General features: G+C 40.2%; 1 protein-coding gene across 10 annotated transcripts in view; it reads right to left on the reverse strand.

The window, feature by feature from the left end:
* Positions 1–22,961, reverse strand: part of NHSL1 (NHS like 1) — a 182,598-nt gene that overhangs the window by 33,415 nt on the left and 126,222 nt on the right. For all 10 annotated transcript variants that reach the window (XM_015622391.2, XM_015622390.2, XM_015622389.2 and 7 more), the window contains exons 2-3: positions 21,509–21,661; positions 5,068–5,195 (exon numbers count right to left, since the gene is read on the reverse strand). In XM_015622391.2, the coding sequence (XP_015477877.1) occupies positions 5,068–5,195; positions 21,509–21,661 (281 nt within the window). The remainder of the gene's footprint in view (positions 1–5,067; positions 5,196–21,508; positions 21,662–22,961) is intronic.

Genomic DNA, 22,961 nt, shown 5'->3' on the forward strand with positions numbered 1-22,961 from the left:
AAATCACTTTTAAAATCATAATTTATCAGAAAAACAAAGTAAGAGGAAAAAAAAAATCTGTGTTGCAAACAGCAACCATACAAGTTCAGCTGTCTATTATATTTGCCAACATCCTATTTCTACCTCCAGTGTTTTACTAAGTCTGATGGTTTCAAGAGCCATTTTCCTAACACCAAGGGATCAAGACAATCAATAACAGGGTAAAGAAACCCAAGACTCAAACCTAGCCAACTGAGAACGGCACTTCAATGCCTAATTCAATCCATGGGGTTTCACACTGTCTCATGAAATGCTGCCAGATTATAAATTTACATTAATTTACACTTTAGATGAATTAGTCATTAGACTCCATTTGGTGTCCTCTAGACCAAGGTCACCAGTCTAGTTTCCACAGTGTTCACAGAATATTCCGTTTTATTACTTCTACACACAGATCTCCAGTTGCACTAGCCAACACTGCTATCCTACTAAATTCTTCACTTTGTAACTTTCATTGTGTCTCAGTAAGGAAAGAACATTTTGTACTGAAATTACTATCAAGCAAATTATCACCTTAACAAGCCCCACAGAAATATTCTTTTCTTCTTCCTCTACTCTGTTGTAACAAAAACCACAGGAAGATGTGTTTGGAACTCTAAAAGCCTATCTAGTATCTGCCTTAAGATAAAGGCCAATGAATTTTATCAAGGTAAAATTTAAATCTGAGGATGCATAGAGGAGATACTTTTTCCTGAATATTCTCTCAGCCTTGGATGGAGTCCTCGCCCTTCAAGAATGTACCCAGTTGCTTTCTAAACCCATGTAAGCTTTCAGCATCCACAGTTCCCACAGCAGCTGCACAATCTGAGTATGCGATGAGTGAAGAACTACCATTTTTCTTTGTTCAAAGATTTTTTGTACTTGCTTCCTTATGCTTTGGCATTTCCTATGAGCTGCTGCTTCAACTCAGTAAATGGCACAGTATTGAAAAAACCCAAACCCCTATAAATGGTATAAAATACATGTGCTGCTTACAAAAGCAGTGCCATGCAACTGGAGCAGAGGGGCAGGGAGGCCACCTGAGGACACCACCACACAGAGGTATCTTCAGCTCTGCCAGACCTCACACCTCAGGGCTTTTTAGGCATTCCCACCTCCAAAACTGAAGTGCCCGACTTTATCTCCTCTTAACACAAAGTAAAGTTTTGCATTTGACCTCCTCAAATCAATACTTAGTGCACTTGTTTTCACTTAAGATACTAAACAATTGTATGAAGGTATCGGAGAGATAACTAACAGTTCAGATGACCACTGGCAAAAATATACTCTCCTCCCATCCCAACCCCTCCAAACAAGGGAAGTGTTTTTTCACCCAACGCATAACTATCAAAGCGAAGTTCATAAGCCAAATGACATGACTTAGGTAAAAAAAACATGAGTTTTGCATACACAAACATTTTCATAAATAGAATAAAGAAATAATATATGCAATACTGCATGCTTGTGAGCACGTATTCTCTGTAGTTCACATTTATCATTCAAGAAAGACCCATTCCTCCAAAGTAGTAGAGTTTTTGACTTGGTTAATTAAAAAACAATAAAGCAAGCAATTAAATAAAACACAGTGTCCATTGGGGGAGTGGTTTCAAAGGACGCGAATGTTAATAGGCAAAAAAAGGAATAAAAAATTTTGTGAACCACATAAATACAGGATAATGCACTGCAGACAAAAACGAGTAAGGAGGAACATAAAAGAAACAAACCTGGCATGGGACTCTTCTTTTTTTAATTGCCCCCTTTTTTTTTATCCTAAGCAGAAAAAAGCAGCAGGTAACGACTGAAGGCAAAGATCAGAGTAAGATTACATATATGCTAAATGCTACTGGTAACATCAAGCTGCAGATATGGCAGCTGGATGGTCCCACTTGTGGGCAAAGTACCTTGTTGCTCCATGGAACCAAGTTACAGCAGGCGCTAATGCAAGACTGAGAGATGCAGTCTAACAGACTAGACTGTTGAGTGAGACAAAAAGAAAGAGAATGAGTGGTAAAAAGGGAAAGAAAAAGAAATAAGAAAAAAAACACACAAAAGACAAGTATAGTTAATATACACATGCATACATTTCAGAACACAAGGAGAACTGGAGTTTGAACATGACATTTCAAAACATCTTTTACACTGGTAAAACGGAGTAACACTGAAGGACAGGAGTAGCTCCCAAGTTGTGTCACCAACAGCAGCATGTAGTAGATACAAGAAAGGAGAAGACTGGTCACAGTACTGAGATGTAAAATCCAGGTAAACCAATTTCATCACCAACAAACTCAATTAGGATCAGTATTACACTGGAGCTTGGCCAGTGCTCCATTAATCTAACTTGTAAGAATCAACATTAAAAGATAAGGGCAGATCCAAACATTTCATTTTATATCAACTTCCACTCAGAGACTCCAGTTTTCTATGTTTTCTGATTTTGTTTATTCATTTTTGAGCTGGGCCTGTTTCTCCTTAGTGGTTTTCCTTTGGAACAGCATATGTTCTGCTTATCTTAGATATCTCCTAAGACGTTGAACCAAGATGCTTGGTGGTGTGACTATTCCCCTCTGCTGACAGACACCCACCTCCACAAAACCTGAAAATGCTTGTGGATTGACACCTAGCCATGGTTTCATATTGTCTCCACTGTAGACAGACAAGCAAAATATCTGGCTACGGTTTTCATTTTTAGAAGCAGATTAAAAATAACAGGGAAAGCTGGTTTTCTTTGTGATATCACCCACTCTTTTTTGCTGCAAGTTGGCAATTATATCAACTAAGTACTTTATGAATGGTAAGTAGGTATTCATCCGCCCATCATTATTTTGCTGTTCTCAAATTTCAATTATTAAATAAATACTGCATGCACAGAATTTAAATGTTGGCTTTTTTCTTTTGAATAGACAACAAAGCTATAAGGCTTTCATCTAGTGGTTAGGAGTTCACATTTTGAATCACAGAATTTTTGACCCCAGTTCCATGCTGTTACCGAAGAACTCTCCTGACAGCTGAAATATGACTCCCTCAAGGCATAAGACTTACTAGAATTACTTGGCTCTTTACCAGTAGGACAATAACTCAAGATCAGAAATCAGTTGTGGTAAACATTCATTTAAAGAAAGATTAAACATTTACAACATTAAATAAAAAAAGAAATAAAAAAAGAAGGTGCCAATTGAACAGAGATTCTGATCAAAAAATTCTACAAAAGAAAGTTATGCAAGATGAACGGAGACTCCTGCTACAGTTTACAAGAAATGTATGTCTTTGTGAGCTGGAAGTAAGAGTGGCAGGGTTAAAGCTAAGGTTCTGAGATAATCAGTAACAGCCAAGACTGTGAGTTTGGCAGCTATCTTTTTCCACGGCTCTGAATCTTCTTTTCAGCTATAATATTTAAAGGAACCGATTCCAATTTAAAATGGAAGTGATATCCTATATTTAAAGCATACTTAGTTGCATTAATTTTCTCCAGAATGCACAGAAATTGTTAGTAACACATTATGTTAACACTCAAAAAACCCTTAACCAAGAAAGGATGACAGCTCTTAGTCTCCAAGAATCCTCACCCACGCTTATATACTTTCATGCAAATTGTTTAAAGAAAAGTGTATTTATACTTTTTAAATGTTACGTTAGTTTTACATGTGCAGATGGTTATATGCTGCACAGCACTGGCCAGGACAAGTTGATGACATACATGTACGCATTTATGTGCAGTACATTAAGAGCAACAAACAAGGGGTTAATACTTTCCCCAACGGAAATCATAATTCCATTGATTTCAGCAAGGTTTTGCAAATTACCATTATAATGCATTCCACAGTATGAATGTGCTTTACATTCTCGGCTCACTGCCAGTACATACCACACACAGCTAAACAAGATGCTCTAACATTCCCTGCCAATATACAGATAAAATGCAATCACCACCTGGAGGAGAGACTCTACATATTCCACAACACCTTTTATTATGTGACTAAAACCCATGGAGGATAAAACTGAAAACACTGTACCCTTTAAAGTGCATTCTCAGCTTCTGCACATTTTGCTGGTAAGAGTTACTTGGTCCATACTACATAGAAGGACGTATGGTTTACTAACAACGCAAATAAATTAAATTGTATTACAATCAAGGACACCCTCCCACTTTTGAAGCAAGAGCTGGTTTGGCAAAGTATTCTAGAATATCTATCTTGAAAATGCCAGGAGCTCTGGCATTTCAGCTTTAGACAGGCACGCTCCAGTGGATCTTGCCATCCACCCCCGCAGAAAACATCCCAGACCACTACAACAGTCAGCTTTTCCTTCAGAGTCCACAGACCCAACAGGATAAAGAGAGAACAGACTTTTTCTTCAGAACAGTAACACAGCTTGCTAGTTCTGCAACTGAAATCTATATAAATTGATGTATAAAGCAATATGGCTTCATACCTTCCTTAAAACTTGCAGCTGTTCATTCTCTTTATTTATTTCTAGATTCTAAGGTAAGCATACTGTGAGTCGAGATGTGGGGATATAAGCACAAAAATCATGAAGTAAACTAAAAGAAAGGCAATAAACCCAACTTAGTGGATAATCTTCATTTTCTGGATGCCTTTACAAAAAGGCTGTGATGCATTAGGACAAAGCCCCTACCTGAGTAACTGCCTGTATTAGCAATTCAAAGTGTGCACCTATCTAAGTTACAATTCAAGTATGCTGATGGCTGCCTGAATAGCTTTCTGCTACTTAAATGTAAACACTTAGCAGCTACCCTTGGCTGGGGTCTTCCCTTCAGACCATTTCCAAACCCCTTCCTGCTTTCACACTCTGAGCATGCCAGTGGGAATTTTACATCACTGCATGGATAAAATTTAGAGTTTTAAGAGACCATGAAAGTCAGTTGAACTACTGTCACTGCAATTCAAAGAAATAAACATCTTTCTGATCCTCTAAAAATCCTACCTTATGTGAACAGTATACTTAACTTAAAATTTAAAAGTGTACTTATTTGCAGGCAATTAAACTGCACTAGGCAAGTATTTTTTCTGATGCTTTGTCCCCCACCATTACCTTTTGTTCAATTTCTTCATAATCATCCTGGTAACTTCCACAGATTGCACTGGAGGATGAGGAGAAGGTGGGGCCCTGAGAGTAATACTGTGAGCTCCGGTAGCCATCCCGCCGCAGCTTGTCACACTCTGCCGAAAGAAAGAGAAACAGGAGGTTAAATCATGGCAAGAGCCATTACTGTTTATGCTTGGTGTTCAGTGGCATTTAAGTACTGAATGTTTTCCTGAAAATGTTTTACCGTGCATTAACATTGTCTGTCCCAAGTGACAGAACCCACGGGAGCGTTCCTCATATTTGTATCTATATTTCCTCCTCCCTCACTTGTGTGACATACGTAAGCCCACACATAGCGTATTAACCCAGGCGATGGCAAGTGCTTTGGAAAGAAGGGGGAAATCGATTTCTTTATTTATTTAAGTGAGGCCTGGCTCGGTGTCTTGACAGATGGCAGCATCTTGCAGGATGGGAGACGGATGCATGCAAGTAACTCCAGGGGTCTCATTTGCCAGGCCGGTAGACATCTATTATATGCCTTACACTTGAAATGATGATGTTGCTCACTACTCAAGCACCATCTGCTAAACAACTTTGGCAATGACCACTTGTCTTGTCTTCCTGTCCGTGGAAGAGACCATTTACTGTGATTTTGGAGAGAGGAATGCAAATCACGGGGATCTATCTCAAAGTCCTGTGTTGCTGCACAACACAATGTAGTTTAATACTACAGAGTTTCTGAAGTTCAGAAAGAACTCAGAGCAGACATGCATCCCCACTCACAATAGCCAAAATTCCAGTCAGCATGGCAATCCCCCTCACCAAGTTTTCCACAATCATCTTCCTGCCTCCTAATTGATATTCAGTGTGATTGTGCTAAAGAATAACAGACGCCAGAGCATAAGGATAAATTAAATGCTCAAGATGCGGCAACCAAACTCATCAGACCAGTTAGCTTTACATTTCCAAAGACAGATATCTGAATCTGTTGAAAGATGATAAAAGCAAGAAGAAAATTAAGTATCTGGTGTATTTCCATTTAAGGAACTGAAATTCCTGCACAATACACAGGCATTATCACAACACAAAGCCCTTTTATCATCACTTGCTGAAGAAGGCCTTTCTGCGATTATATCACATCTGCCTATCTTGATCATCTGAATACTCCTTAAAAAAGAAAAGATGCAATACCAAGAACAAGGTTTCAGAGAGGCTTTTGCCTGGCAAACGATTAGGTGATGTTACAATGCGCATCTCCAGCATACATGTCCTCTGTTATGCTCAGATGCTTCTGACACTGAGATCTAGAGGACTCATGCTGACAGGTTAACTGACCTACAGCAACCACAGATCTGTGAGGATTTAATCAGTAAAAACTCCCTTGATTCTGCACATGAACACTGAGGAGGCAAGCCTACACTCTGACAACTGGCCATTTCCATCAGCACCAGACATAGGTCCTTGTCTATGTATCCCTACAGCGTCAAAAGGGCAGTATGGCAACAACCTTTCTTGCTCTCTCAATTCAAGGACCCACGGTGGCAGTGTGGGTTTTGAGATCCAAATCAATGGCTGTATCTCAGGAACAGAGGGGCTGGTAACTGTGTTTACCCGTTCCACATGTGTGAGCATGCTGACATTGTGCACATCTGGCAAACCGTTGCCCTACTTCAGGAGGGGGGTAAAAAATGACTGTCAGCAACCACAGCAAAGCAAATTCCTCCACCACGGTTCCAAATTTGGTACTGGATCCAGACAGATCCAGCACATAACACTCACAGACGTGAGCACCCTGATGGGTTGTTTGTTGGTTTGAGCTACAAATGAATGGGGTAAGCAGACTGTGGCAGAACAAGACAGCCCAAAGACTTGCATCAACTTGTAGCATGGGCTAACATGCTAAGCTGTCAGCTTAAACACTGCAACTTTTACCTTCAGAGGAATCATTAATCACTGCAAACAAACATGAGTACAACCTAAGGGGTGCATTAAGAATGCACTTATTTTTCCTCCCATTTTTAGTGGGAGTCTTAGGGTTTTTGCTGGCCACTTCTGCAACTCTTCAACATCAGACATCGTTGCATGTCCCAAAAAAAAACTGTGTGGTGGTTTGACCTGGGCTAAATGCCAGATGCCCACCAAAGCTTCTCTCTCTCTCTCTTCCTCTGAAAAGAACTGTGCAGGAGAGAGAAAATATAACAAAGGGCTCATGAACTGAGAAAAGGACAGGGAAAGATCACGCACCAGTTAAAACCACAGGCAAAACAGTGATTTAGGGGACTTAGTTGAATTTATTACCAATCAAAATAAGAGCATGATAATGAGAAATAAAGCAAATCCTAAAAAACACACTCCACCCACTCCACCCACTCCACCCCTCATTCCCAGGCTTAACTTTATTCCCAATTCTCTACCTCCTCCCCACTCAGCAGTGCAGGGAGATGGGGAATGGGGGTTATGGTCAGTTCATCATGTTGTTCCTGTTGCTACTTCCTACTCAGGGAGGTCATTCCCCTGCTTCAGTGTGGAGTTCCTTCTACAGGAGACAGTCCTCTAAAAACTCCCCAATGTGAGCCCTTCCCATGGGCTACACAATTCTTCACAAACTGCTCCAACGGTGGTTCTCCCATGGGTGCAATCCTTCAGGAACAGTCTGCTTCAGTGTGCATTCCCCACAGGGTCTGAAGTCCTGCCTGCAATTCTGTTCTAGCTTGGGTTTCTTTATCCATGGATTGCCAGGGCCTGCCAGAAGCCTGCTCCAGTGTGGGCCTCCTATGGAGTCACAGTTGTCACAGGACTCTTCCAGAGGTGACAGGTTCTTCTGGAGCGTGATAGATGAAAGCTCTGATATTGTTTGACCTTATTTATTTTCCTAATCAAGAAAGTTAGATGATGAATAGTGCACCTCATGAAGCCCAGAAAAGCTCCAAAAACTTACAGAAATCTACACTGAAGGTCTCAAGTCCATCACAAGTTCAAGTGGACTGTCAGTAACAACCTGTCAGCTTATCAAGCTCACAACCTCCCACTGTCCAAAACACAAAATCCATATAACTTCAGAATTCCGGTTACTGCAGCAACGCTGCTGCTGAAGCCAAAATTGCCAAAAACTGCTAGGTGAAACCAAGAAAAAAGTGGTTTTGACCCCAAGAACAGCTTTTCTATGTATGTACTGTAACTGTACATATTGCAGCACAGCAGGAAACACACTGTGAATGGCACCCAAGGCCAACAAACCTCAGCAGAGGCTTTAGGCACGTATCTTTGACTTCATGTTGCAACAGCCTACAAGCACAACAAGGTCACACACTGCACCTGACTGAAGGTACTGTCACTGCCAAACCAAAGGTGGCAACTGCTGTTTAAAAACTGTTCTAATAGAAGGCTCCTTCCCTCCGTCTCCTTACTCTTATTAGAGGTGGACATGGCCTTCTGTAAGCAATCAGGTTCATATTTTTCAGATATAGGGGTTTTATTTTTGTAAAAAAAATAACGGATGAAGAAACTAGAGATACTTACTCTAGGAAATACTCCAGATACTTACTCTTGGAAAGACTCCCTTCTTCCCAAAGGAACATTACGTTGTCCCAGTCAGACAACCGTCAGCCCGAGACACAACCCCAAACAGAGAAGAGCACTATACGCTACGTGAAAAAGTTCTTATGAATGTTATGTATGTTATTTCAGAGATGTCTGTAGTGAAGCTGACAAAGAAACAGAAGGATCCATCCAGTTCCAGTTATTAAAAATCTTCATTTTAAAGAATGACAAGACATTAGGGCCAGCTGAATCAGGGAGACTCTTGGCTGCCGTTGCCCACATTATACAACATACAGAACTGTGCACGGTGTTTCTGCATTTCTGCCAAAGAACCTCCAGGTTGAACCCCCCAGGACACTGCATCAGGCAGGACACAAACACCCACTCCTGAGGATACACTTGCCAGTCCAAATCTGCAGCACATGCTGCAGACAAGCTCCAAGTCATAATTTTCACATGAAGCCAATCTGAAATGTGCAACAATATGATTATGCCCCAGATGAACCAATTTTGCTCACACAAACATTAATTCCAGGAAAATCAGGCAAGTGTTACTGCCTTGGCAATTGCAATTGGTGGCTGCACTCGGTAGTGCCACAACTCAAAAGTCTGAAGCTACCTCCCCCCCCTTCATCTCCTGATTGCTTCTGGGGCTCAGTGCAGAGGGACATTGCCTGTCACCTTCTGCTGCCCTCCAAGTGCTTTTCTGGCTAGGTGAAACCACAGATTAGTTCTTGTTTTCCTTCTATATTAGTGATACATTCAATTTCAGAACTTCCTCTGTATTAGAAGCACTGTTTAAAAATGACTGTCGTTAGAATCTATTATAATTGATTTTCCACTTATGTTGTACAAGTGAAACCTTTCCTCAAGAATTTTTCCTGAAATTTTTCCTTGTGTTTTGCTGTTCACAGGGTGGTTTTAGTTAAGCGTGAAGGAAGTGCGTGGGAAATGCAGTCAAAGCCCTTTTAAGGGCCCCCTCATCATTTCCACAGTTATTAGAACAGGCTTTGGGAGACACAACCAAACCAAATGTGTTAAAGCTGTCAGTGTCCAACACAATCGGGCCCAAGTCTCTGCTGTACACCCAGACACTTGTATATTGGCTCAGGATTGCAGTATTACAGCCTTTGCTTAATCTTGGCATCAGACAGAAGTGTGCTGGGGACACATCCTGTGCATCATCCATCTCTGCCCCCTTCCCTCCTGCTAAATAAGCTGAGGAACGGGCAGGTACCTGCAGCAGCAAACTGAGAGCAAAGGCTCAACCAGCCATGTGCAATTCTGCACCAGTTTTGAGCCACAGGCACTGAATTCAGTACTGTTATAACTCAGCCTCTCCATATAAAAGTTTACAGCCTTTGTGACAGATTCTCAGGGAAAGTATATGAAAATACCTCTGAGGCCTCTCAGTACAGATCTCTCTATTTCATACAAGGAACTTGTATGTACCTGAGTCAGTAACACACATTAACAAGTCTCAAACCCAGAGACAATTTAATTATTTTCCAGCAACTGAAACCATATTCTCACATGATAATTTGTGCCACAAATCACGGGAGTGAACAGAAGGCACAGCACTGATACCTCAGTAATTTGTCTGACATGGTATTACCATGGTAAAGCAGGATTAACATTTACCTTGTCAGACCTACACGCTGCACCGTGCCACGACAGATGGAAGGCTGAGTTTTCTGGAAGGGGACCAGAGGCACTGGCTCTTTTCCTCTCCTTTAACCAACTTTGGTAATGTTTTGTACCTGCTGAGCTTCCTACCGTAAAACTTGTTGCAGTATCTTGAAGTTTATATGAAGTAAAATGCATTACTCCGTCAGAATCAGAACTGGTCAGAGGGACATGGATTCAGTTATATTTCAGAAGTTGTCCTTTGTTTTTTTTCTTATTGTAAATCAGAGTGTTATTTTTAACAAGCTGCTTCTTCTCTGCAAAGAGAAAGGCTCCTGGTGCTGGTTTCCAGGGCTAGAGCCCATCTGAGCCTCAGGCAAAGCCCCAGCAAGAACACAGAGCCACCACAGCTTTATGCTGCCACCCTGGACCAGTCCTTCACATCTCAGGCCTGAAAGTGCACCCATCACTCACTAAATTAGCCCTAATGAGATTACTGAGATTACTCCTGTAAGCAAACACTGCTCACATGACTGTAGCAGGATCAGGCTTTAAGCTCTGTAGCTGTCTACGTCCACATGTACACACACACAAGCACACTCTCCCAATTGTATACTGAAGAGCCTAACATTAAAAAATTAAAATCCAGATTTCCAAATATTTATTAGTAGCAAGCAAAGACACTGGTTAAAGAATTAAACTACCACAATATTGACTAGTATAAACTTAGAAATTTGGCATCAAAGTTATTCAGACATCAAAATAGCTCCAATTAGCTTGGAATAACTACCCATCCCATTGCAGGGGTCAAGCAATGAAAAGACAGGAAAATCGTATCTTGGAAACATCTGAATTTGCCCTGTATGCAAGAACAGGACCCGGAACTCAAGACTAATTGCTAAAATCCAAAGAGAAAACGTAAGTTGGACCAGGAGCAGATTGCTGCCTGCCTGGCAGAGCTGCCCAGAGCTGCTGAAACAAATATTCTCAAGTACAGAGGCAGAAACAGGAAAGACCAACATATACCACTTACTTTTATACCACCTCTTGCTGTCTCCTTGTTAGCAAGAAGGGACATGTGACAAGCTGACAGCTTCATCTGCATGCTTGAAAACCTATCTCAGCTGAAGTCTGGGAGACTTCTTGGCAGAACCTTTCATGTTGTAACTTTCATTTTTCTATTTTTCTTATTTTTTTATTTTTTTCACTTCAGAGAGGCTATTAACTGCTCAAGTCAGCTAAACTGTCAACTACAGAAATAAATCTGCTGACTAGTATATTAAAACATTTATCCATTCACTGCACATATCACTGTAAAACCACTCTACTCCCCAGGGTCAGAAATCTATTTTTTTTCCAGTCTTCAAACACTTTTAGTTAACTTCTGTAAATATCCCCAAACCATGTTCCTCCCTAAGTCACAACTACAAACACTGTCTTACAAGTAGCTTTTCAAAATTTCACCTAGAACTAGACAGACTATAGCACAGTATACCTTTGTCTTATAAACACAAAACATTTATATTACCTCTTACTTTATAGGTGACACTGCACTTTCATAATCAAAGTATCACTGCTTTTGGTTTTAAAAGAAATTACTTTCACCACTGGTATGTAACTGTAGATAATTTTAATTTATTTGATAAGAGACTTTGAATTTGTTATTCCAGTTGAGTTGAGACAACTAAGATCTTGTGGGCAAGTGACAGACAGGCGTGGGTGTCGAAGACCTGGATTTCTGAGCCTGCATTGCCGCATCCAAGCAAATCACTATGGGTTAGATCCAGTCAAGGATTTGTATCCTGCAGACAAACAGGGCATCATCTAAATTTCACATATGTGCCTCCTAAATTCAGAGTCCAAGCAGATACATACACACTGCTTGCAGCATATGAACACACAGAAAGGTGTCTCAGGATAAATCCAAGTAAGAAGAACTTGAGATGCCTTAACTCTCATCATCATCACACCAGTAATGGCTGGCGCTGGGTCCAACGCTGCAGGCCATTCTCACAAGGGGCAAGAGAACCTAACAGTGATATCAATATTTTTGCTTCTACAGATGACATGCTTTTGCAAGTTAAAATATTTTTCATTTAGATACAAATTTAAGTTCTTTTCATTGTTTAAGATGAGGTGAGCACAGGCTAAATCTCCAGCTTCCCAACGGTGTACTCGGAACGCTAGGCAAAGGGCTGTCACCTGTAAAAACCAGAGCTGTGCTTTGTTTGGGACTGTCATATGGTCTGGTACTAAATACCAAAACACACCCTGAGCACCGAACCAGGACCTCTTCAAAGGGCATGGCTGCCTCTCTGCTTGCTCACAGCACTGTGGTAAGATGTGGACAAAACCAATGTAACACTTGACTATGCAGTTTACTGGGGAATTTCAGGGAGGTAACTTTTCAAGATAAAGAGCTCGTTGAGAATGATTATGCCTGGGACCATAATTAAAACAGACACCCTAGTTCAAAGGTTTCTCTGCTAAGTAAATCTAACTGAAATTACTACCTTTCACTCTGTGCCCTTTTATGGTTCCCTCATTTGTAAACTGGGGTTAAGAATGCACAGTTCTCTGCGTGTAGATGAGACAGACTATATAAAAGATCAGCTGTACAAAGGCAATCTTGTTTCTCACAAATATCTCAAGTTAAACATGACTTCAAAAAAAGCAGCTCAATTTAACTCCAACACAGCACCTATTTTTGTCCCTGGATCTAAATACGCAGCAGACAGCTTGCCTCTACCACTTTACATTCCTCCCAAAAATTCACTCAGCTTGGATCGTGTCCCATTTTCTTTAAATGTATAAATCCCCATATCATCTGCAGAACTTGACTATCACAGAGACTGCTTCTATATCAAAGCTTTAAAATATGTTGTAAAGCCACAGCAATGATGCACTTGTGTAACAACTGAACTGTAACCAATGCTGACTGCAAAGCAAGTTCATGAACTTCAGCTGTGATATACTCAGTGCACCATTTTGTTCAGACTCCCAGTTAAACGGGTCAGGGATTTCAACAGATGGAGTACTGTTGCCACCCAGCTGAAAAAACTTCTGCTCAACTGCTCAATCTTGCTTGATAAAGCTGGTGCTTTGGCTAGTACCAGACTTTGTCAATCCAGCCAACTTCCTTATTATTCCCATCCCTTGCCCCAAAATGTGGTTTTATACCGATATTTCTGTATCTTTCATCAGTATATGCAGAAAAGCCCAAGACAAGCCTAGAGACAGTGAACACAGGCACCAATGTATTTCTTCCACAGGCACCATTTAAAGTGGCAAAACAAACAAACAAAAAAAACCACCAGCAAAATTTAGCTGTTTGCTTCAAAGTTGTCTTACTTGATGAGTAAGTACTTGAAAGGTCTGTTAGACTTTTTTTTTTAAGACTATTTTGCATATTCTCTCTCATGGCTAAGTAGACATGCCCAGCCGCACGGGTAGCTTTTAAGGACAGAAGCTGTCCTGAGTTCCCCAGAAACAAAGATGTCTTGGGCTCCCCAAGGGGATGAAGGTAATCCTAACACAGGGCTGCCGGCCTGTGTCAAAGAAGTATGTTGCATGGGTACTTCAAAGAAGTCTTACTGAAAGTGAACATATGTATTTATGTTGGGTCTATTTTCCCCCACATACAAATGTTGGGAAGCATGTCCTGCCGTGGTAACTGGAGGCCAGTCAGGCTGGGAAGCCCACCCTTCCAAGCAGCTTCAGGGCTTAGCTGTGCACACACTTACAGAAGCACAAGGATTGGGCAGAGGAGTGCAACATTAAAGGTAAGCAATTGCACAGATTTATTTTCAAGGGTCTAAATCAAATGCAAGTGTTTAAGAAGGATCCAAATTAAAAGGAACTCTTAAATGTCAAAATACCATTAAGAGGGTCAAGTAAATGCAAACACATTGATCATACCCTTCTTTTCTTGGAGCTTTTAAAAAACAAATACATTTAATACCAACCTTTAATTCCCCAGGTGACCTGCACGATTTAGGTTACAGAAAACCTTTCTAATGGCATCAAAATGCAACAGCCATGACAAATTATATTTGTTAACAAGCTGTCACTAGGGAGTGCTCAAAATAATTATCACTGTTTGTCTCAAGTTAATTTAAATTTCTGCAAGTGCCTTATACGACTGCATTTAGTGGTGACAAGATGTCTTAAGTATTACAGTGTATTTGCTTCCTTTTCTATCTTTGATGCCTGCATTAAAACAACACTCCATGCTTTTTCTTTAGCATTTTTATGGGTATTCAATGTTTCTTAGACAACTGAAAACAGTTAATGTAAAACTAGGAAGGGATTTTTCATTGTTTTTTCTCCTAGGACATTTAAATGTAAAGCTATCTCAAATGCTGCCAACAAGCACATAACATCCTAAATCTAACAAAGGAAAGAGGAGGAAAAGCAGAAAGGAAATCAAATGAAAGTCCAATATTCCTTGTGATAGAAGTTGCTTTACCTAGTACTAACAATGCAACAGTTAACAGCTTCAATTTATTCTTTCTACTAAAGGCATGAATCTGAAATGGGTTCAATAATCCTTCAGGTACAGCCTCCTAAAAAAACACATTCATCTAGTTTAAGAAAAAAACCCAGTATTATTTTGAAACAATTTCTTTCTTTAAACCCTTTCACTGTTCATGTGTATCATGCAATCAATCTACATATAACCACTCTTTAGGTTTTTACTCTCAACACTGCACTATATAAACTAAACTTAAAAATAGGCAACCTAGATGCTTCCAAGTAGCTCAATTATGCAGCACAAGACCAGCTTTCAAACATATGCAGTGTAGCCTCTTGGTCAAATTCTGTTTTGTTTCATTGGAGTATTTGCTTTTAGAAATTACTTATTAGAAAGGGCAGTTGGAGTATGGAATTTGGCCAAAACCATCAACAGATGTACGGTGAATTAATTCAGTAACAGGAAAAAAAGCAGGATACATGAGCAGAAGCTCTGATAGTAACTTGACAATTGAAACTAAAATAATGAAAAAGAAGTTGATTTCTATTTTTTGATTTTATAGCTCCAAGGCCTTTCAGGAACATATGGTCTACTCCTAGCCTTTAATGGCCCTTTACTTCATTAAGGTTTCCAGTTGGTAGGGAGTTGACATCTTGACATCTCTCTGAACCTAAACCAGAGCTATTGTCAATATGAAGTGGCTCCCTCCTATTTTGCAGCTCTTTAATGAAACATAAGATTATTTTAAGTCTATAATCTTCTCAGCAGGATTATTGACTAGTAGGTCTGACCCTAATATTGCTCATCTGAACAGTGATCTGGCAGATGCACTGAGAAAACAAAGGCTAAACACATACCTGTCTGGAGGGTCTTGTAGCAAGACATAATAGAGGCTTTATGACTAACTACTTAAATCCTGTTTTATTTGACAATGCTAACCAGATGTCTTCTGGAAAACAAATCAAGTGTTTCAATCACTGCTGCTTAAATACATTCCTTGAATTTGGCCAACAAAGCTAAACAGAAGCTAGAGTCAGCCAAATCCAGCTCTTCTGAAGATGAGATAATAAATGAATCATCGCAGACATTGGAACAACGAGCCCTATATTACGTACGTAGCTTGAATCAACACAATTACCCTGGGGGGAGGGCACAAAGTACAGGCAGTTGTGCAGGAAGTTTCAGCAGTTATAGACTGAAAAGGGGTATGAAAGTCAGCCTGTGGACTGTTCCCAGTATTTACAGCAGCACCTTCCTCAGTACATATCCAACACCTTGTTATCTGCTGGAAAGGACAACCAGTCTCGGCAGTGACCAGCCGTGTGTGACAAGACATTGCCTCTCATCTGCAACTTTAACAGTACAGAGACTGTCCACAACACTCTTAAGGAGCTGGATATCTCCTAACAGCCTAGTATCATTTCAGTCTGGCTCTATTTGACCTTTAATAGTTATTCCATCCCTGCCCTTTAGGCCTGTCATCTCCTAACTCATGAAAAAATGACAACACACAGCAGTGGAGATTGTACTCCCCAACTTTTCTTTTTTTTTTTAATCAAAAGTGCTCTACATTGCTAATTGCAGGAACTGGAAGACAAGTGCCTCTTGGAAATTCCAACTATACATACCCTGCTTTGGTTTCCATCACTGCAACTGACATATATCCACATTTGAGGGAGAATTTACACTAGCTCCAAAAAAGTAGAAATGAAAGTTCAGGAACATGGTAAGAATTCTTTTTTCCTCTTCCTTCACTTCATCATAGTTTTCAAGATTATCCGAGGCCAATGCAGTCCACATTAAACTTTAGACTTTCCTTTTAGGACATTGGATCTCCACCTGTAACTCACTGTTAATGCTGCAGACCTGCTCAGAAGGTAAAGGGGCACACCTACGATACACTCCAAGCAGTTAAGCAAAGCAACTCTTAAAACAGTGCTGTGTCTCCTCCCCATCTTCATGCTTCATGCCTTAATGCTTGTCAATTTTAGAGTATAACACACTTCACAAAATGAGGGTTAGTCTCAATTTACTTTTACTGCCAAATATTTGTGTCACTGCCATGTACGACAGCTGTTTTATCAGTGCTTCCAGCTGAAGACCACTGTACTTCAGAGACTTCCTGAGATACTGGTTCTTCAAACAGGGCCATGCAACGAGCCAGATCTGTCAGTGCACTGTGTCAGGGATGGGAGATGTCTTACATTGCTACCCTCTTGGCTCTAGTTGAACACCCACTGAAACTCCTGGCTTTATGGACCAAGAACACTGTAGAAAACTCTACTGTATGTGGAACGGGGACAAGGGCCTGCCTTAAGAAACAATGCCACTCTGAACAACATCAAACTCAAAGCTCTGCTTAAAGCCCAGACCACACTCTCAGTGCTAGTCCAGACACTCAGTAGACATTAGCAACATGAGACTAGCCAAGGAGTAGTGCTTCAGCCTTGAAGCAGGGCACACAGCAAGGGAACAGGATTGATTTGAGGATCCTGGCCCCATCCAGAGCCTCAGCTCTTCCTTCCCATCTGTCATCTTCATATCCTGTTTGCATGACTTCCTAGGACACAACAGTGACAAGAAGCATGGTCACATTAAGACTCCTCAGTGATTAATACTGTGTTGTTTTTATCTGAATATCTGTATTTTGACAAACAGCTTTCATGAAGTTACCATGAAAACATTAGGAAGAGGCCATATAGGACAGGATTTCAGGAAAGGCCAGCCAGAGCAGCTTGGCCCTGAGGATAAGAAAACATGCATTTTGCATGGCATGTATCATTCCATTTGCTTCAGCAGGCACTTCGAGGTCCTGGCTCCTTCCCCAAAGAAAACCAGTGTCTCCTTTATCCAATGCAAACAAAACACTAAGAAGCAATAGTGTATCTATCATCACAACACAAGAACAGCATTGTTTTCTAAACATTTAAATCAAATTGCAACAGTACTATGACAGTAAAGTGCAGCTGAAGTTATTCTTCTTCTCTAGCCATTATATTAAGCCACTGAGACCTTTCATTTAAAATGAAGTAACACACCCTGGGTTTAATCTATCAAGCCACTGTTTTGAGTCAATAACAACTTTAAATTTTAATAGAGGCTACATAAAGCAACTTCTGCTCTCAAGAAAGACAGACAATGCATCACAAACTTTCCAGGTTCCAGGTGCTTAATTTTCTAACTCTTATTACTGGACAATACTCCTTTCAGAAACTTCAGAGGGCAGCAAAGTACCTGCATGCCTAAAGGACAAATAGCTTTACCTCAGTTATGAACACATTTGAATGCAAGATCCCACCACTTATACTTGAAAGTAGCTTCATAAAGGAAAAGCACAGCACTTCTCCTTACTTTCAAAAGGATAAAAGCCTAGTTCATAGGTAAAAACCTAAAATATCTCCCTATGCAACATCTACTATCACATACGGCATTTATTTCCATAGTGCTGATAAGCAAGGGACATACAAGTATATAATATACAAAGTAAAATAAACAACTGCACAAAAATTAATGAAGATCTCTTCCTCCTCCAAACACCACACTGCTTCCTGAAAAAGTATGCAGAGATCAGCATATGGTGTACTTGCTTCTCTCAAGACCTGTTAGATAGTATTTATTTTTAATATCTCTAACTTTTTATTCTTAAACCAATTTAAGTTGCAATAGCAGCTTCTGCTTAAGTGGTACTTAAAAGTTTATTCTAAATAACCGACAGCTTATTTATGTCACTGGATTTTTATTTTTTTATTAGACCCACACTGTAAAGAATTTACTGCTAAAATTGTACCAGAACAAACAATTTCCCTTGCACTGACTCTCTTAAAAGCTAGCCAGGAGTCCATCTGGTTACTATTAGATGGGTGAAAATACCTTGATAGAAATACTTTGCTTGAATTATTTTGAAAGATTTTATACATTTGATACTTTGACAGACGGTTTAAATGTGCTCTACATGTGAATTACTATTTGTTACCTAAGTTTTATACTTCCTTTTCCATTCACAGGGGAACCAGGTGTGTAGAAAAAATTAATAGCCTTCAATGAAGCTACTATAGCTGCTATGTACGAACAACATCAGCTCTTGTAACGTGAACAAGAACAAGACTGGAAAATTTTCAAACATGTCTTTTGATGGTCTGATCAATAGCTGCTAACTTAGTCCTCAAGACCTCATTATCAGGTTCAAGGGGACCACCAGAGGTTCTTTCTTCCTTCCCAACCTCCTCTAAAGACATGTGTAAATATACACAAATTATTTTTGAGTAGCTCTTGTCTGACCTATTCTTAAATACCTTAAATTACTTCATATCCCCAAAAAATTACTGTGAGCAGTATTTTTGCCCTCATATTCCTCCACTGCTGTACATGTCTACTGCTTCATTTCTGACTTAGCAAAAAGCAAAGATTATATTTACTTTAGCTGTACTTCCTTTCAGTTTCCCTTTGTTGTCACCATTTTTTTGAGAAAAAAGCGATTCACTGCACTTTCTGCACAGAATACAGCACATTTTGTCTTAAAGTGTTATTCTTTCCCCACCACCAATACAGCATGTTGGGCCACATACAGTTGTCCTACTGCTCCATGGTTTACCTCAACCAAAGAATCTGAAACACCAAAAGATGGCAAACGGCAAGCTTTATCATGAGGCCAAGACATGCAGAACTGAAGTCTCCATGCTAGGCCAGGATTGTTTCTCGTAAGACTACTTCAAGCTCTTCTGTGTTATGGTCATATAATTCCTTTCTACCTATTAAGAAGCTTTAGAAACTTTGTCTTCTCTAAAGAAACAGGTGGAAAAGCAGTTCAGCAGTTGTCAAAATTATGGCACAATTCTGGCAGTGCTCTTACAATGAACGGAACTCTGCTCTGGATACAGAACTTTTAACTCAAATCTACAAGTAGGATCAGAAGCACCAGCGCCTTTCTGATTTAGCACTGCTGGTTGAAGCAGCAGCACAGTAAAACTAATAAAACTTTAGTCAGTGCCTCTCTTACTACTACTCCTGCTGTAGCTTCTCAGGACCGTTCCAGGCAACAAGCAAGGAGTCAGTTTAAAACTGCACTTAGGGGAAAAAAAAATAAAAAGGCTCAAGGAAAGAGCTTGAGGTTGAACAGAGAAGTAAATAAATAAATAAGAGTTGTGTTCACTAAGTCAGCACTATGACATCTGGTGAAGTTTCTCCTCTCAGTTAGTACCCTGAAAGCATGAAACTGAAACTCACTTCACTACCAAGCAGTACCATCATGTACACAAGGCAGGTGAACAAAAATGGCTAACTAGCAAATTGTAGTAGTAATGAATAGTTTCTTATTTATAATGAGCTGCACCTCCAGAGAAAAATCCCACCAGACCAAAACAACTTCATGTGTGTAAGAGGGAGAAGCAGCATACAGTAGTTGCTTTCACACAAATATATTAGATATAAATTTGTTTAAATAGAATATGAAACCACAATAGATACATTTCTGCTAAAACTCTAGAAAATCAGTGCATTTCGGCCTGTGCAGGTTCTTTTTTATAACCATCCAAAACAGAGAACAGGAAAAAATATTAAAATGAATGGTTAATGTTCACAAAAAGTTAACACCAATCAGTATTCTTTTCAATCTAAAGCAGGCAAATACTTTTATTTTGTGAAGGACTGGTAAGTGTGCCTGCAAGAGAACAATAAGTGTTTCAAGGCTAAGGAACTACACAAATATATTAACCCTGTAGTAAGTATAGAGGGCACACAGGCTATCTGCTGAGCCATGCAGGAGACAGTAACACTGGCTGTCAAGACTTCCCTATTAAATGATAACAAAAAAGCACCTAGTAAGAGAGAGTGAAAATCAATTAACTGAGGAAATGGCAAGAGAACTAAAATATGGCAAACACTTCTCTCTTCAGACATACAAAACCAAGCTTTCTTCAAGTCTAAAAAGCAGATATGTCATGTTAATTAAATAAAAAATACAATATTATTTTAAATTAGGTCAACTTTGCAAGGTATCAAGGACCTGCAGTTCCGGCTGAAACTAAAAAGGATTTGACCAAGTTGGCTCTTTGCAAGGTAGCTCCCCTTTGTTCAACAGCCAGTGTAAAGAAAAATCTAGGTTAACCATGTCCAGAACATGAACATTATACTGTTGTTTTAAACTTTATGTCTGGCCCAGGGACAGACATTCTGCAGGCCTCCTTGCTGGCTGCATGTCTTTGTTCTCATGGCTGCACTGACACAACACAATGCTTCCCATGACAGACTGCACAGGTACAGACCCAGTGGAGGGACTATGGGTAAAAACTGGACGTCAAAAATATGCTGAACGCTTCTGCAAGAAAGCACTTTTATTACTGTAAGAGTCCTTGTGAGTGCCCTGTTCCCCATTTCCCTTTTCTGCCCTCAGCACCTTTTCCAGCTTCTCACAAGCAGCCACAACCCTGGAAATGACACACTGTACAACAACAGAGGAAATCACCAAATGAAACACCTCTGATGTGTTTTTTACTCCACAAATGGACTAATTGAGGACTTACTGAAATTTGAGGTACTATTTTGGAAATACTCCAAAAACTAAACAGAAACGGCCAAGAGACACTTTTCTATTTTAGAGTGCTCTGTCATGTAACACGTTTACTCGTCTCTTCATAGCAAAATAATTTTCTCCTGTCCCTTCATATGAATGAGAAAATCCCACTAATGTTCTACATGTGGTACAGAAAAACAAGAAACTTTTTCCAAAGCCTGTAATTTGGATATGTTTGCAAAGACTGGCAAGAAGTACTGTGGTTTTAGGACATGACTGTGTCAGTAGCAGCATCTTACCTCTCAGCACTGACTTGAGGTTCAGCTTGGCTTGTCTGTGCAGGTCCTCCACACAAGGTGGTCTTGAGGAGGGTAGGAAGACATTTTCCTGCTGGTGCCATGGAGCAGTGTAGTGCACAGTCCATCTACTCTCTTCATCTAGGTTGGAAACAGCTGCAGAGAGACACAATAATAAGAAAATTAGGTATTACTGCGGATAGCTCTATCACAAAATCCCACATGTAAGTCTGCCACACATCATATGAAAATGAAAGAAACATTGTTTGCCACTGTAGACCCATCAAAATACTAGTCAGAACCTCACTTCCATGACAGTTAAAAAACCCATCCTTTCATTTCTACCCTAAAACTGTGTTCTGTAGGAATCACCTTTTGCTCTTCCCATTTTTATACTTGCTGTTTTATTTACTCCAAACTTGAAACTCTGTTCCCCCCACCCAGCTCCTACTCCTCACAAAGGAATCAGTTTTCCACTCCCTGATCACGGCAGGTGCTGTGCAGTGCAGAATAGCTTGGCTCAAAGGTGCCCCTGGGAATATGACAGCCTTTATGAGAGATGACAACAGGTTCATTTGTATCAGGAAACAACCTTGTCTGACCTCCTGCTTCCTCACACCAGAAATAAGATTCCAATGAAGCAAATAAATTTGCTACTTTCCATTGTCATGAGTAGAAAGCAGATATAAACCAAAGAAACTCCATGGACAATTACTGCTCAGAGCACAAGAGGGCTATCTCTGGCCACCTCTTCGCAGTCAATACAAAAGTGAAAATAAAACACAGACCTTGTTCAAGTTCAAAGTTCCCTACAGACACTCTAGCAATGAAACAGCCACAGCACATATTGCCAATATTTGTTTATCATTCATGCTTCCCAAGAGACAGCCACTGCCTTTTGTTTCAAGTTTATCATCAATAAAACCTTCTACATAGCCTTATCCCTCTACTCTGCTGTAAAAAGAAAAAGGACAGTTGGGGGTCATATTTTATGATCCCCCAGACACCCTTTGGCCTTCAGCCAGCATGCTGCCCATCCTTGCTTTTTAGCTCTCCAAAGCAGAAAAAGCCACTACAGATGTGCTGCCTTCCAAGCACCTGCCCTGCTCCATTGCTTCACTGCCCCCAACCTTGCTGTCAGCTCCTCATCTACCCTTTGCCTCTGCACTGCCTGTGGCATCACTTTGTGCTTTGTCTGATGCCCTTGCAGTAGAAGAGGAGGTATGTAGAAACTGAGAAGCAAAAACAATGCAACAGCCTCCTGTCATCTGAGTAATTATCCCTTCCTTAACACTACCGTGCATCTGCTGGGATCATTTCAGATGGAAACAATTGGTATTCGTAGGGAAAATAAGCTATGCCTCTCAATTCAAAACACAGCTACAGCCTAATGCTCAATGCTGTTATCTCCTGAAAGGACTTGAAATAGAGGAGGAGGTTCTTATCTGTCTCCCCT

Source organism: Parus major, chromosome 3 (assembly GCF_001522545.3).
Source record: "Parus major isolate Abel chromosome 3, Parus_major1.1, whole genome shotgun sequence".
NCBI lineage: Eukaryota > Metazoa > Chordata > Aves > Passeriformes > Paridae > Parus > Parus major.